This window comes from Stylophora pistillata, chromosome 4 (assembly GCF_964205215.1).
Source record: "Stylophora pistillata chromosome 4, jaStyPist1.2, whole genome shotgun sequence".
Taxonomy (NCBI): Eukaryota; Metazoa; Cnidaria; class Anthozoa; order Scleractinia; family Pocilloporidae; genus Stylophora; species Stylophora pistillata.
Window position 1 is genome coordinate 12,078,550 of NC_142522.1, and position 16,368 is coordinate 12,094,917.

At 37.8% G+C, this 16,368-nt stretch overlaps 2 protein-coding genes across 3 annotated transcripts in view; one reads left to right on the top strand and one right to left on the bottom strand.

Annotated features, from left to right (window-relative positions):
• Nucleotides 1-3,276: 3,276 nt before the first annotated feature.
• LOC111334058 (uncharacterized) lies at nucleotides 3,277-13,778 on the bottom strand. Of its 2 annotated transcripts, none has more exons than XM_022939742.2 (10): nucleotides 13,528-13,778; nucleotides 10,390-12,915; nucleotides 9,758-9,890; nucleotides 9,421-9,480; nucleotides 8,416-8,483; nucleotides 6,867-6,945; nucleotides 6,431-6,486; nucleotides 6,145-6,217; nucleotides 4,667-4,799; nucleotides 3,277-4,020 (listed from the first exon to the last, which is right to left on the bottom strand). In XM_022939742.2, the coding sequence occupies exons 2-10, from the start codon at nucleotides 10,603-10,605 to the stop codon at nucleotides 3,777-3,779; spliced, it is 1,062 nt and encodes a 353-aa protein (XP_022795477.2). In that variant the 5' UTR covers nucleotides 10,606-12,915; nucleotides 13,528-13,778; the 3' UTR covers nucleotides 3,277-3,776. The 2 variants fall into 2 exon arrangements, with proteins under 2 accessions (XP_022795477.2, XP_022795479.2); XM_022939744.2 differs by lacking the exon at nucleotides 13,528-13,778 and having other exon boundaries at nucleotides 10,390-10,454; nucleotides 10,865-13,482.
• A 118-nt stretch (nucleotides 13,779-13,896) lies between these two features.
• Nucleotides 13,897-16,368, top strand: part of LOC111334068 (patatin-like phospholipase domain-containing protein 7) — a 43,784-nt gene continuing 41,312 nt past the window's right edge. Inside the window, exons 1-4 of the mRNA XM_088759240.1 lie at nucleotides 13,897-14,044; nucleotides 14,118-14,196; nucleotides 14,295-14,386; nucleotides 15,368-15,453. Coding sequence (XP_088615366.1) covers nucleotides 13,970-14,044; nucleotides 14,118-14,196; nucleotides 14,295-14,386; nucleotides 15,368-15,453 — 332 coding nt within the window. The 5' untranslated portion in view covers nucleotides 13,897-13,969. The remainder of the gene's footprint in view (nucleotides 14,045-14,117; nucleotides 14,197-14,294; nucleotides 14,387-15,367; nucleotides 15,454-16,368) is intronic.

The following is a 16,368-nucleotide window of genomic DNA, read 5'->3' on the forward strand; positions in this document are numbered from 1 at the left end:
TTAATCGCAGCTGGCTCAGGATCACTTCATCAAATTTCATCCTCATCATCAGACTTACATCCTGTATATAATTTTTGTAACTATTTTATATAAGATTTTTTCTATTAGCTCAGCCGCCGACCAATCGCGTTTCAAAAATTTATCTACCTGTAGCAACAAGAATTTGCACGTGCGTGCAAAACAATTTGCGTCATAATACTTGCCAATTTCCTGTGGCTTAACAAGGGGTGCATCAACAAGCAAGCGAGTACCAGACAGTAGCTTTAATTATGCTCAACCAAGAAAAATATATGCCATTCACACCAGGAATATAAGTTTAGTTCAACTGCATGAAAATCTTTCATTCACAAAGTGCTAAATTTGAAGTAGAAAAACATTGGTTTAAGCAGCTTCTATGAAGAAAACAATTATAAACTATGTTTGCAGCGGAAAAACATAGTTAAAATATGTTTACGTTTTTGTGTGAATGGGGTACTCAGGGGTCGAGTCAACAGATTGAAATCTCTTGATCGAGCTGATACCTGTACTGAATATAAACTAAGAACTGAATTTGCTTTGGTGTAAATTTTTTAAAACGAATGGAAAACCTATGAAATCACTTAATTTTTCAATTTGTCACATAGAAAACAAACATGCACCACCATAGCGCTCGAAAATAAACAAGTCATTATTGTTTTCTTTTCCCTATATGATAAATCCTTTATTCAGTCAAGATAGCTGGATAGCTGTTACATGTTTAATTCGTTTACGCAAAAAGGGAGAACTCGGCCAATATCCAAACATCGATCTTGACCTTTCGCTTAACGCATATTCATTGACCATCGTGGTTAAATGGATAATGAATGTTTGATCGTTTGTCACGTACGATATTGATTTTCATTAGACTATCAATCTTTATTCCCCTACTTACTCTTATTTATCATTTTTGATGCGCTTAGAAAAACTTGAGATAGTTGAATTAAACTTAATTCTTCTTTTGAGTATGGGAGTTAGACCTACAGAATAAACTACGCACTCGTCACGCACACGTTGGAGTGGAACACTCGCTTTCCACCTTCTAATAGAATTATTTCTTAGTTATCTTGTACATATTCTTTAATAACTAATAAGCAATGAAAATGCGAACACTTCCTTCGATGAATCGACAACTGACTCACATAACTCCATAGATTCGTCAGCGAAAAAATTCGCAGGCATGTGTCACTGAGCATGGGTTGTCTGTCATGTTTACGTGGCGAATTTTCAAAATCTTTCCGCTCAACAAAATATTTCACGCCAGCTTCAAGGTTGTGTTTTATAATATCATACTGTTTATTCTTATTCAACTGGATGCCTGTATAGAAATGAAAGTGAAAAAGAACTTCCATCAAATTTTCATGTTGGGCTTGTAAGTGGTCGGCTTGGTGAGTCCTGACACGAGTTTCACTTGTGATGTATTCAAACTAAAAATTGCATCTTACCAACAATTCTAGCTGCACTTGTTGCTGAAAACGGCTCCATAACGTCCAATCAGGCTGAACACATTTAGAAAGGATAACACAAGATTTTTAAAACTATTTAGAAGCTAAAAACTCGCCAAAATTCGTACAACTTGTTTAAAAATTCTCAAATCCGTAAACGCACTGTTTCCACAGGCGGCCCAAGCTCTCTTTGAGAACCACACAAGGAACACAATTTACATATCGATTTATAAGGATTTGTATGGGATTTTCTACAAGATATCCATAGAGATAATTAAAAGTCAAGATATTAAATAAAAATGGCTTACCTTATTCCATACGTGTGTTGCTTGCTCCTGGTGTCGTTATTTTGCCGATTTCACTTGATTTAATCGGTTTTTTTTAATCCTGGTTTTCTCTTCTTAAAAAAAAAAAACACCTAAATCAAGTGAAATCGGTAAAATAACGACACCAGGAGCAAGCAACACTCGTATGGAATAAGGTAAGCCATTTTTATTTAATATTTTCACTTTTAACTATCTCTATGGATATCTTGTAGAAAATCCCATACAAATCCTTATAAATCGATATACAAATTGTGTTCCTTGTGTGGTTCTCAAAGAGAGCTTGGGCCGCCTGTGCCGTTTCTCGCTTGTATCCTGCGCGGGCTCCTGCACGCCTACTGCAAAATGCTACCCTCTGATTGGTTGAAGAAAATCAATTTTCGCGCGACTTTTTGTTGCGATGTTTCCTGTGTAAATGTGAATTACCAATGGTACTTCCGCAAGGAAAATTAGTTTTGCTAAAAAAAGGTCCCGTTCTGACCGTCTACATCTGGTACAGTAACATTTTTTACTCTTCTTTTTCCCGAGGTTATTTATTTTACAACGAGAAAATCAACAACTAGTTTTGCTTGAACGACCATAAGGTTGTACATTACCGTAATATCGAGAAACAATTGACCTAATTGTAAACAATCAAGTAACGATACGGCCTGAATTGATAACATTTTATCTACGTGTTATCTAGAAGTATCTTATCGAATATGTTCTTTTTATTGGCTAAGTGGACGTGAAAAAGACGCTCGTAATTTTGTAAATCTTCTTAATTATTAACTCATCACACGTAAACAATGAAACACAAGAAGAGATTTATGTCCAACAACTTCATTATATTCGCGCGTAGTTTTATGGATTAATTTTTTTTCCAAATATACTCACGCAGAAGAATATTTTGGGAAAGATTTGCATACAACCCCATGCCATAATAAAAGAAAGTATTAGTCCCACAGTTTCACCATTGTTTTCTCTTATCAAATACTGACTGTATGCATAATGAGGTTAACGCGGGAAATCTTGACAAATTTTGCCCCAGACTTTCACACCGTAAATCATATAATAGGGCCCGACATGGAATGTCACTGCGTGAAAACCTCACAAACAACGATAAAAGGGGAATATGACTAAAATTAACTTTTCAGGGAAAAGGAAGTTGTTTCCGGAGAAACAAAACATTTAGAACGACAACAACGCAAACCGAGGAAAATTAGCTTCCCAGGAGCAAACTTTCCCGGGTAGAGTGTGGGTGGGGTAGAAGTAATTTTAAAAAATCATCCCCACCTCCAGAGAGAGTTTGCTTACACGCTCATTGAGAAAGATCAGCTTGCCTTCAGTGCGGCCCATGCATGGTCTGATCATCATTGATGGAAGCGTATCAACGCACTTTACGTAAGAAGCCAGACTAAGGTATTCCCTCTCCTCCCGCCTGATTTGATCGGTTTTCTACCTCTCCCCCCTTCCCCTATCGTGCACTAAAGAACTTTAAAAGGCAGTGTCAGTGAGGTTACCTACTTGGCGTTTAATTCCGTTTTTTTCTGTAATGAATTTTTTTTAATTGTGAAGTCTTCACTGTCACAAATGTCACGTTTAAACATGTTCATTAAGGTAAGCAATAGTTATAGTAAAGTGCTTGGAAGTATTTCTAATTAAGCATCAGTTTACTTAATATCTATGTAAGACATCTTCAAAACAGGTTTTATCTGTCTCTGATTGCATGAATGGTCCATTTATTCGACAGAGGTTGCATAAACAAAACGAAGCAAAAGAGCAGCACAAATTGAACGTCTAACATCTAAACACATGATATAGTTATTAACACTGGCGACCAAATTATAATGCAAGGCTGTTTATGAGAAACTATTAGAGAGAATATTTCATGAGATTCGCTCAATAACAGGTTTATATATATAACTAAACTTCAAACTTCCAACGTAAACTATCTTTTTATGTCAGTATATATAACACTGCACACGAAGTAACGAGTGCTAATTTTCCATGGCTAAAAAACCGCGAGATTTTTGCCAAAGCGATTAAAATGAAATTCTGGATGGATCTCAAACTGCCCCGGTAGACATCGATGGGGTTGCATGAACATTGTGCTCTTGTTTGTGATGAGGTCTTCTGCAGAAATCATGGGACGTCGTTTCGATTTCGAGCTCCTCCTTAGGGTCGGGCATTTAATTGCTTGTTTGCCTTTTGAGAGCTTTTGGCGAACTTGATCAGTAATCAAATTTCGACCAGTCCTGAGAAAAATAAAAATAAAAACTAAATTTATATGAACACTTCAGCATAGTATCATGAGAAAGTTAAAATAGCAGTCAGAGATCTGAGGAATTGATCGACCGCAGAGCAGAAACCTTAACCGAGAGTAAGTCTCAAGGCTTTTAATTAAACGTCGTCTGAACTAGAACAGCTTTGTTGATTTGATGTGAGTGGTCTTGGGGACGAGTCGTTATCTATCGCATGCGTGGGGAGGGGGGAGGGTGGTGGATTTTTTTGGGATCACATGGTTTTCAGGGGTAACGGAGGGATCAGTCTTCGCCAAAAGAATAAAGAGACAGACTATAGAAAATAGATTGCTAAGTAGTTTCCTCTAAGGGAGGGGAGGGGTCATAAGAATATTATAGAGAGTGATAGGGAGATCAGTAAATCTGATTGTGGCACAATCAAAGTCCTCCCACCCCCACCCCCTGCGACATATAATGACCTTTGACCGGTACCTTAAAGCGTAGGATTCGTACTCGATTTCATCCTTTCCATCCTTGCTTTTAATTAACTTACCCTCTGAAATGTGCATTCTGAAACTGTTGACGATTCAGCTTCTTAAACATGCGTAAAGAACTGGTTTTCCACTGAGCTTTCCGTTCCAGGAAGCCTATACAAACCTACCTGGATATCTCTTCCGTCGTTTTCTTGCCGATGAAGCGCCGAAATTTGCAAGATTTTCGATCCATCTCACGATCCTGATTGCGCGTTGAGTTTCCGTTCAGCTTGTTAAAAAATCTAAATACGACATCGCGAACTGAAAGATAAAAAGCAAGGACATTAATTATAAGGAGCTCCAGACTTGCAAATTCTCTTCGTCCTCAGAGCTTCTTAATCATTTTCTTGTTGTTGTTGTTTTCTTTTAAGTTTAATTATGTCGAATTAACCCAGAATTCTATGCTCCTTACAGAGCGAGTGTCACAAGCGGGTGTGGCGAGCCCTGACTTTTTAGCGGGCGTAGTTTTAGATTGAATTGAAAAAGTAGTCTCAGTTTGCTGTGGTTTTGTCTCCGTAGATCTTATTCCGATGCGTGATTGGCTGAACTTGACCACGTGTTGTCCAAATGCTGAACCAATCAAAACCAATAAGGGTCCTTCGCATGGGTGTTTCTTCTTCGTTGTCGTGCAAATGAAAGAAATCAGTTTATAACGCTGAAGGGGCCTGATTTGTTCATTGATTTAGAAATCAAATTATTGAATTAACCGTGAGGCGACTGTTATCCTTCGAGGTAGCTGCCAAGGAAGGCAGGGGTCGCACTGTGGCCTTATTTTTTTTATGTCGCGTCATAAGTTGTCCTACAAATATGTCGCGACATTTACACCACGGGAGTCATGGAGGTCGCAATTGTGCGACATAAAGGATATTTGAAACCAGACTATCAACTCAATATTTCACGCGCGAAAAGAGCACCAAATAAAACTTTGTAGACATGAAGCTTGTGCTAGTTTTATTAGCGACATTTCTTCATTCTCTGTTTAATTTGTTCAATGTACAAAACCTTATTGATTTGTACGCATTGTACAACACTCGCCAACGGTAAATGTTGGCTCTTGCCGCTTTAAACCGACGTAGACGGATGTGAAAAAATGGGAAAATATCTGCGAGCCAAAGGGTGAAAACAAGCCATTCCCATACTGAGAATAATCAGGTGAATAGTGCAAATTTGTAAATTGGTATGGGTTGAAATTCGCCATAGGGACCAGATAAAACGTGTATCGAGAAAACCTGTGACTAAAACATTGAACCGATAGCTAGCTGTACACACGTGGTCTTTGCAGAATTGCGAAAATCCAAATTTTTGCTAGTATTTCAGATTTGATCGAAATTGCGACAGAAGAAAAACATAAATTGTTATTTTAAGGCGATAAGACGAGATATGGCCTGCCTCGAGGCAGGACATTGGCATTTTTTATCTTTAGGTCCTTCGGACATAGTTATGTCTGGTTGCGACAAAAGGGTCGCACTTGTCGCAAGCACGCGATGACAGATTTTATGTCCAATGTAAACACCAAAAGCGTAAGTGCGACCCCTGCCGAAAGCCCAACTTCATGAAAAACAAACAAACAATCGATAACAACAACAAGGCAAAAATCAATCATCACCTGTCTCATCTTGAGACTTCAGCCACTGGTGTATGGCAGGTATCGCCTCCGGACGAACAACGTATGCAAAGTTCTGCAGGAAAGCATTGTTATCATTATCATTATTATTACTACATTATTATTTTATATATTACAATCAGTGTCATTATCATTTTCATTATTATTAATGTTATCATTTTAACGCGTTTCTGATAGTTCAATAAAGTGAATAAAGGTTTAAAAAGCGAACAAGATTTTAAAATTCAAAACAAAGAGAAAACTGAGAACATAATGATAGATCTTTTACCTTTCTAATGTATCCGATATCTCCAGCGTCTAAACAACTCTCAACAATTCTTTTTTCTAAAAATAAGGGAAGGAATGACATGACAAACTGTATAACAGCTATGAACGCTTTTGAGTGGTATGTCATGAAATATCCTGCGAATGACTCTATTGTTTCCCACTCAAGCCAGTATCTAGGCGGTTGTGTGTCGCATTTTTCAGCAACATAGCTGAGCTTGAGGAACATAGAACAAATGTTACAAATGTGGCATGGTGAGTAGCCGGGAGAAGAAATCGATCTCCGGACCAGTGGCTTAACATTTTTAAAGATAGATTAAATTTTCGCGAACAAGATAACTTTGTTTACAGATTGTGTTACTTAGCTACTTGAATCAGTCTCTTGACTCTGGAGGAAAAACGATTTACCTCATTGATAAGTTAATTTGCTTATGTCTTACCTTTCGAGGGTGTTCTGGAGACTAGAGAATCATACTTGTGTCCTGCGTCTTTAGAAATACAGAGAGGTAGCACTGTGCACTGGAAAATATTACAAATGTTAACCATGGCGACGATAAAAAGAATAAGGTAACGGTGGTGGCAGGAGTTGTTGACTAGATTTGCATTCAATTAATATTTTGACTGTTGTGGGAGGTGCGGTAGCTTAACAATTAGCGTGTTAGATTCCGGTTGGATAGTTCTAAGATTTGGTTTTGGCAGCGTCATTGTCTTATGTTCTTGGACAGGATACTTTACTCGCACAATGCCTGATGTAGAAAATCTCTTTCTTTTCTAAATTTCAAATTTCATTTTCTACTTTCTCTCCACCCTTTGTATTGTTTTTGCATTCACGCTTGGTGATTTCATAAATTAACCAAACACGTCAAAGAGCTTTAACCTTGACATTGGAAACTGACGTGGACGTTTCGCGCGTATCTTGGTTGTTTTTTTGTTTTGTTTTGTTTTTTCTTTTAAGGGAATCAGTTTGGTTTTTGAGTTTTCGTTCACACCAATTTGTTATCCCTCAATTTTGGAATTTTAAGAAATTTTTGCAGTGTTTCTTTAAGCCAAATGTTCTGGTTATTTTAATAATAATAATAATAATAATAATAATAATAATAATTTAATATTTATATTGCGCAAATTAACATGTGGATATGATCAAATGCGCATCACAATACTTTTCGGGGAACTTTGGCCGGACTGCATCGGCAGTTTACAAACAACCGAAGGAAACTCATTTGAAGATGCCCCCTTCCCCCCAATTGCCAGTAAACAGGCCAGACCACCTCACAGTAATCTCATGAGTGGGTTCTTTAACGTTCCCTGCCTAACCAAATTAACTAATTAATAGATGCAAGAGACGGGACCTATGGTTTATTTGTCCTTATCCGAGAAGACTAGAGAGTGTATCCATTTCTTGATATTAAAGAAAGGTAGCTAATTCTCCTCAGTTATTTTAAGACCTTGAGTGTTGGTCCGGCCGGGACTCGAACCATCGACCTCGACCTCCCGCACAACAGTCCAGCGCTCTAACCAATTGAAGTTAATACATATTTTCTGCGGAGTTCGGACACTGGCCTCTTTTTTCGTTAGTGGATTTTTCACACCTCTCCCCAGTCCGGACCATCAGTGAGTGCCAAGCAATTCCCAGGGAAACCCTAAGTAATACAAATGCTTCAGTTGTTTATCTTGGGGAAAATAACAGTGCCCATGTTCGCTTCGAGTCAAGTTTTACGAAACTTGATCGTGGAAAAAATTGGGCCAGCAGGTGAGCCACTGGGCTGACAAGGTGACTTTTAACACCAGTTATGATAATAACGTTGGAGGGCCTAACACAGTCAACAGTCTTAGCAACACAAGTTTCAACGGTAACAACAACGCTTTGACTGAACTAGAAAACCTCATTTTGAGGCAACAGAGGTATCTCTAAAGTTAAAGCTAAGATTCATGATGAGAAATAAAAGTCAGCCATTGGATGTTTTTATTCACAGTTAAAACACTTCTCACCCTGCGAGGGCAACTGCGTTCCTCGTTTGGTTCGCCTTTCAGGCCAGCACTTTGAGGAAGTTTAGATCCTATGAAATAAAACGTTGTTCCAAACCAAAAGTGATAATTTGAAATTTGCGGAAATAATTTTTTGTTCAACTATCGAGTCTTACAAGGGAAGGTGAGGTTATACTTAAGGTGGCTGAACACAGTTTTTGATACCTTTGTTTCTTTCACTATTTTCATTAAAACCCTTTATCTCTCGTTCGCCAAAACTGGCAGCAAGCAAGTTAACAACATAAACTTTGTTTTTTCGTTAGTTAAGGTGACGTATGTGCCGTTGCCATGGCGACATGAATAAATATAAATAGGCAATTAAAATCGGTTTTGTTACTTTGTAAAAAATCTAGTCATTAGATTTTCTTCATAATTTGCATGGAAGGAGATTGTAACGATACTCACAAGTTAACACCATTTAGCTAACATTTTAACAGAGAGGTCTTTGATTATACCTTGCTGAAGATTCACTCGATTTTCCAGAATTTCTTTTGTCTGAAATAGATACTCCAGTTACGCATTTCCTAAAGTATTTTTGTGCCATATTTCGTGAAATTCTGATGAGTGGTTCTCAAGAAATAGGCATATTTTCAAGAAAGCAATTTTCCATTCAATCGCAATTTTTTTACTTATTACGCATGCGCTACATTTAACCGATTTCTTTCGGTAACGAAGAAAAAGCTGAGAAATTGCTGGGTTCTTTGCACCGTTAAATTTTCTAACATATCTTTGTAATAAAAGATTAAAGCCCTCAATACACTGCGCCAACTATAGAGAAAAAATAGCACAGATAGTGCGGGTACGTGTTGAGTAAATAAAATGACCGCTCTATTGACGGCATGTTTGTTTTTTACAATCCATGCGCGCGCGCTGAATTTCATCAGCAAAAGCGCGCTCGAAAACTGGGTTCAGCCACCTTAATAACAATAAAATGACATTTTTTTCAAGTTCTGATCTCACTTTTCTTACTTGTTGGATAACAAGGAGAAAGAGAGCCAATTTCTTTACAAAGAACGTGCTTCTCTGAATCTGCGAAAAATATGAAAGATACATTGTCACAAAAGTAATCAGTACACATAACAGATTATCAACCAGGCCCCGGTTGTTCGAAGGATGGATAACGTTATACACTGGATAAATCTCTATCCGGCAGATAGCGCAGTACGTTTTGGTAACACTTATCCGCTGGATAGCGATTTATCCGTTGGATAGCGTTATCCGCCCTTTGAACAACCGGAGCCAGCAGACGTTTACAAAGATTGTTAAATCACCGAAAACAATACGTTTTAAAGGGAAACACGCTTACTAAATCTGCCAACGTACTCGTCGTAAAATCTTTCCTTGGTTTCCAAGAGTGACAAATTCAAGAAAGCTTTGTTTGCGTTCGAAGTTTTATGGGTCGCTGGCGGTGCTGAAGGAATCCTCCAGTTGAGAAAATTCTGTATAAACGATAATCAGAAAATGGAGTACTGACGTAAAAGCCTATCGGTTTTCACTAACTTATCAAAAACTTCAAACTAACGGCAATTACAGAGTTCCCACAGGCTCCACTGTTGATCATCGGGTCTATAGAGTGATAAACTGCGCATAAATTAAATCATAAAAAACCTTCCCACCTTTTTTTCCAGCCTGGGCTTTCAGAATTCCGATTGTACATATAACGCCCTCTTCGATGATGATGTTTAGTTTTGTGTATCTCGTGATTTCATTGAAATCTCAGGGTGTGGCTTCGAGACACGTCCATTGATGAATACTTAGATGACTAACCTGGGTTTTAGGATAGATTAAACTTTTCACCGTTTTCATTCTAGATGAAGTCGAATAACACACCCATACTTCAAATAAAATTTTTGGGGGGATGAAATTTATTTATTCTTTCTTTTAGTGATTCAGTTCCATGGTTTCAACAAAAAATGATTAATAAATTGATCTACAAACCTGAGATGGGTGTGGTCGATTTCTTCTTGTGACAGAGCAAGGTCTGGGTAATGCTGGTTTTCCTTCTTTTTTAGCGAAGTCAATAACGTAGGACGTTAGTGCGGGGTCCATATCATCACTTTTACCGCTATTAGGATAAACATGCGCGGAAGAATCGTGGACCATTTTACGCTGCTGGGCCACGAAACATCCCGGAGGACTAAGTAACGATGTCATTTTGTTGAAATCGGAAGGAATGAGTATTAATTTCTTGGCTTTCGTACTATCGACATGGTCTGACTAGAATTAAACTTTGCGCATAATTATCGGATTTTACGAACGCGTCATAGTATATTAAGTTTACGTCATCAGTTCGATTTTTTATGGTATAATTGGCAGGAAGATTCCATTTTCACACTTGTTTGTTCATTTGTAGATCGTGGGAGACGTCAAAATACTTTGAGAACAACGAGAGACCCAAAGATGGCACTCATACCTTTGGCAAGTGAATTGCTGCATGCTGATCCTCTTTGCAATATTTTTACGCCCATCTTGATTTATAACCAAACATACGCACGAGAAATGGCGTCCACCTGCTGGTTTTGTGATGAAAAAGCAATCCGAAATCTTCCAAACAGTGTGCCATGTTGAGCAAAACAGCCGTTGTCAGCCTGTGTCTATATCCTGAGAGGTCATAGGCAACTACCACTCACACAGTGTATCAGAATTACAGATTACATTTTTCCCAAATAGTTAAATGACGGAAAAAGTACGTGTTAGGGCACTAAGTGTACGATATTTTAAAAAGAAAAAAACATCAAAGAGAATTCTCGCGTCGATTCATAACATAATGCTGACATTGGCCATTTTCACACTAGAGGACGGACAAATCGTCTGGCATTTGTTCGTCGAATTTGAATTCGAGAAGGCCATATGCCGAAAAGTTGTCCGTCTTATAAGCGCAAAGAGAACTGGCACTAGGTCGTGTTGTAAAGCAAAATGGCTACCGCAATGTTGAAACTTCCCATAAAACCTCGCTCTGTTGCTAGTCCCATTTCTTCGTGGCGAGAAAATCGAAAATTTCACCGTCTGATATGAATCTACAGTGAAACGAACTCAACCGGGGCCACCTAAAGTTTTTTAGCCAATTACAAGACAAGTACGGAACAAAAGAATGGGAGTTCGTTCACCAGCGGTCAAATTAAACTGCTCATTTGACTGGAATCGATGTGAAGACATGCGAAAGCTTCTAGTTTTTTTTTTACGGTGAAATAGATATGTTGTTTATTTCGTTTACGGTAAAAGCGAATAAATATTTACCTAATAGCGGCCGGTAATTTTGAAGACTGAACAGCCTCAACGTACGTAAGTAACGAATAATGCTGGGTAAACCAATGAAATTTATTTTTCGAAACACGGTCTGGAATGTCGGAGACAAGAACTTGTATAATTTACCGAGTATTGCTGCCGGGAATTTTGAAGACTGAACGAACTCAACGTAAATTTACCAAATTACGGCAGACTAAACTTTTATAACAAAAATTTTTCGAAATAGGGTATGGAGTTTTGAAGAGGAAAGCTTGTATAACTTACCGAATTTTGGGGCCGGGAAGTTTGAAGACTGAAAGGACTCAGACTTAAAGAAATTTACTAAATTACGAACGAGTTAACTTATAAAATTTATATTTCGAAACACGGTCTGGAATGTCGAGGATGAAAGCTTATATAATTAGGGAGTTTAAGCAAATCACTACGGCTGGCGCTGCTACGGCTATCGTGGTTGACGAGGCTTGTGGAGAGTACGTCACCGTAGCCCGCCAAAATTCAACTTTAAGCAACGTAAACTACAAACCTAGTACGGCTGAGAAGTTTAAAACCAATAAATTAAGCGTCTTAGCGGTAGTTTTTGCACGTCTAAAAACTCAAAATGACTTCGTTGAAAGGGACGAGGGATTCCAACGTTTGGAAAAAAAATTGTAAGCGATCCTGTGCACTGTGAATGAGTGAATGAAAATATTTAAGCTTACGTGTTGTAAAATTGCCAGTTTGGAGCTTATAAACACCAAAGCAAAGTTTCTACACGGTCCCTCATAACCCTCGTCATTCCTCGGCTTCAGCTATTTGAATTTCAAGTAGTCTTTGAGGTTTGAAAAGGAAAAGTTAGACTTTCTACCTACGCATTTCACTTTGCGTTCGCTGCGTTCTCCATGTGCACACTGCTTCGATCCTTCGACAAACCCGGCGGCAAAAATAAAGGCAGATTCACTCGGTAAGGGACAGCAAGCTTGATAAATATTCCCGATAAGCTATTTTTAAAGATGTAAAGTGTATTTCGATAGTTAAAATTGCTCAGGAGAATGTATAAAGCGAAGAAAGAAGCGAGATAAGTTCACGTACCACAGACTACGCCGAAACCTTCCCGCTCGCGTAGAAGGATTTCCCGCTACTGCTGGATGGGTACCACTGACATGCGCAATGACTCGTTTCTGGACAATTTTACTTCCGGTAGCCGTAGCAGCGCCAGCCGTAGTGATTTGCTTAAACTCCCTATTGACGGAATAATGCGGCTGAGAATATTGAAGACCAAACGGACTTAATACAAATGTATTTGCGGAATTGGCACGGCCTGAGATTTTGAAGACGAAACGGTTTTACCTCAAATCAGTAAATGTTTGAAGTACTTCCCGACTTTCAAACTACAACGCAAACGGAATCAACCACCGGTAATACATGAAAAAACTAAATTTGAAATTTTCTTTGTCCTTGTGATTGGTTACTAAAATTCCCGGTAAAATTGTAGATACGGCCGTTTTTCATGATATTTTAAAAATATACTTGTGTTGAGCCGGTTTCGCCTTGAGGTTTAGCCGGCCGTAAGTTGATATATTTATTTACATTGATCGAGCCCGTTTCGTGTTCAAAATTCGCGGCCGCAATATTCAGTAAATTACATAAGCTCTCGCCTTCGGCATTCCAGGCCGTGTTTCGGAAAATATATTGTATAAAGTGAGTCGGACGCAATTTGGTAAATTTAACCTAAGTCAGTTTAGTCTTCGAAATTACCGGCCGCCATTCGGTATATATTTATTCACCTTTACCGTAATAGAAATGAAAAATATATTTTTTTTGCTTTAAAAAAAACTATAAGCTTTCGCATACCTTCACATCTGATCTAGTCAAACGAACAGTGAAATTTGACCCTTATAGTGATTGATCCGCTGATGAACAAACTTCAGTTTTTTTGTTCTAAACTCGTCTTGTGATTTGCTAAAAAACGTTGGGTGGCCCCGGTTGAGTTCGTGTCACTGCAAGTCGTACTTTCATCGACTTCTTCGTCTCGACGGCCAAATCGTCTTCGAAAAATAGTCTTTCCAGACGGCCAAATATCAGACGATTTGTTCGTCGAAAAATTTGGTAGTCCGGTTTCCCATCAGACGATTTGTTCGTCCAGACGATTGGTCCGTCCTCTAGTGTGAAAACGGCCATGCCAATTCAAAGAAGAAATTGTTTGGTTTTCAAGCCACGCGCACACAACGTGGCAAGTAGTATATGAGTCCGCGAGCGCAACAAGCCAGCAGATAATATCAAGGCAGTAAACACGATGGATGCAGCAAAGATGGCTACCACCTCTATGGTTGAAAAGTTTCGTGAAATTCAACTACTTCCCGAAATTTCGGTTGGTTGAAGCATTCTTTAGATACTATAATTATCAACCAGTGCATTAACAGTGGTTAAATTTGCTGTTTCAGGTTAATCTAGTCATAGGAATTATATTTATAACCGCGGTCATCTCGTTCATCTGTTGCATCAAGACATTTAGAAAGAAAGGTTAGTACTTGACGTAGCCTGCTTCTTTCCTATCGCTTTTTTCGTAGTTTTGTTTGACTTCAAACTAACCCTTATTTTCTATCTTTATTCCGTGGCAGTTAAAGTCCCAAATGAAGTTTCCGTCAACCAAGAGCCGAGATTTCGCAAACGTGATAAGATGATATTTTACGGCAAAAAATATCTACGCAAGGTTTGGACGACTATATCTTGTATCATTAACATACAGATTAATTTGAAAGCATGTATATCGAGACTCAGCATTAATTATATTGTTGGTTATCTAGCGCTACAGTCTCGGGCTTCGTTTGGTTGTTTTCCACTGTCAGGGCCAATCGGCTTTGCTAATATAATATTATTATCTCTCAAAACAATTGACTTACGCTCTCCAGGGAAGCCAGTTTGGGTTAAACAGCTTTTGTACTATAGGAATACTTATCAAGAGTTACATTTGTCGTCTCCTTTTTAATTTTTGCTGGCTGAACGTACAGCACCATTGTAAGAGCCACATGAACAGCATTTTATATCCTCTTAATGATGATAAATACCAATAAAAATTTAGGCAAACTTAAAGGCTCCTTCGCGATCAAAGGTTTCACTTTCACCCACACTTTTAGTGCATTTGTGTATAGAATGAGGATTGTTATTATTTGTATGTATTTTCTATAATTTTTTCTAAGGACCCTCCTTCCTGATCATATCAGTACAATTACTAAGGGAGTTATTTCATGATGGCTCTAGTAGAGTTCACTTAAAACTTTCTCATTTGAAAAGGCTTTCACATTCTCACAAGGTTCAATAATGAGGTTCATTAACTCTATAAACCTGAAGAGTTACCAGTTTCTTAATTCTCTAAACAGTAATACTGCTGAGTCATTTATTAAGATCATGAGAATAAAAGAAAACGTTTGCCAACCCAAGAAGCTTGGATTGTTTGACAAATTCTGTTTGTCAGTACCAAAGGGAATGTATAAAGAAGATCTGGTTGTTAGGGCGTAAAAGGTTATGAACATTCTGATACATGTTTGTGTTTCCTGATCACATTACACGTAAGCTACTCCGTGGAAACTTGACGGAGAGCCGGGAAAAAGTTGTTGTACCATCAAGGTACTGTATCTCTATCAAAAATTAGTGACACAATTATGTGAATTGTGTTGATTTGTTTATTTAACAGGTTAAACAGCTCTCTCAGCCACAAGATGGTGGATATAGAAGGACTATTAGAAAAAAACAGAAAGTCATGTTTAACTTTGGAAAGGAGTAAGAAGAGTAATGTTAATTAAAACAAAAATTTTATTTTCATCATTTGACCCATTTTGTCCATGCACAGGTATTGGTTTAGGATCATATATTTACATATTACATAATATAATTTGCACTCTTGTTACATTTTTACACTTGTGTTACATAAAAAATGCGTGCATTTTCAGCCAATTAGACATGCATAATTTTTTTATGTATTTAATACCATTATTGGTCAATTTTGGTCACTTTGCTACTAGAAGAGAAGGGGAAAGAGGAAAGGGGGATGTTTGCACCCCTAAGTAAGAGCAACAACTGCTAATTCATTTCTCAGGATTACCTTGTATGTCTTAAAAAGTAAAATTGGCTAATATGGTTTATAATTTCCTTAACTAAGAAATTTTGAAACATTGTGTAATCTAACATGTCTGAAGCTCACCCTAACTTTTTTGAATAATGTGATGTTGTGTGTGGACTAAGGGACTGTTTGTGAAAAAAATGTAATAATTCGTGAATTTTAAAGGTACAGCTATGTTTCTGATTTACATGTAAGGTTTACTTATCCCTTCACTCTTGTGTGAATCTCTCTTTATAAAAGAGGTTTGAAAATTAAAATTCATCAACCACTCCTACATTGCATTGGGCCATAGTTATCAGCTCTTTTGGTTTGTTTGTTTTTTATTAATATACAGGAAACAAGTTAGGGATTAGGGACTCTCAAATTTTATCTTTTGTATAATTTACATTTAGCAATGACGACCACTTGTAATAACTTTTTGAATGATGCCCAGTTCTTTCAGTGTCTTTGCTGATGCAAGGACAGTGCTCCATCTTTACATAAACATTCCTTGTAGGTGTTTGCTGCTTCAAGGTTCAATAATCAGTGAATTTTATTAATAGGTGGCTAAAACACACATGTTACTCTGAATGTCT

Coding starts and splice junctions, on each gene's coding strand:
- LOC111334058 (XM_022939742.2), bottom strand. CDS start 10,605: ATGACATCGTTACTTAGTCCTCCGGGATGTTTCGTGGCCCAGCAGCGT. Junction 6,218..6,430: donor ATATCGGATACATTAGAAAG/GTAAAAGATCTA, acceptor GCTTTCCTGCAG/AACTTTGCATACGTTGTTCG. Junction 4,021..4,666: donor ACGACGGAAGAGATATCCAG/GTAGGTTTGTAT, acceptor TATTTTTCTCAG/GACTGGTCGAAATTTGATTA.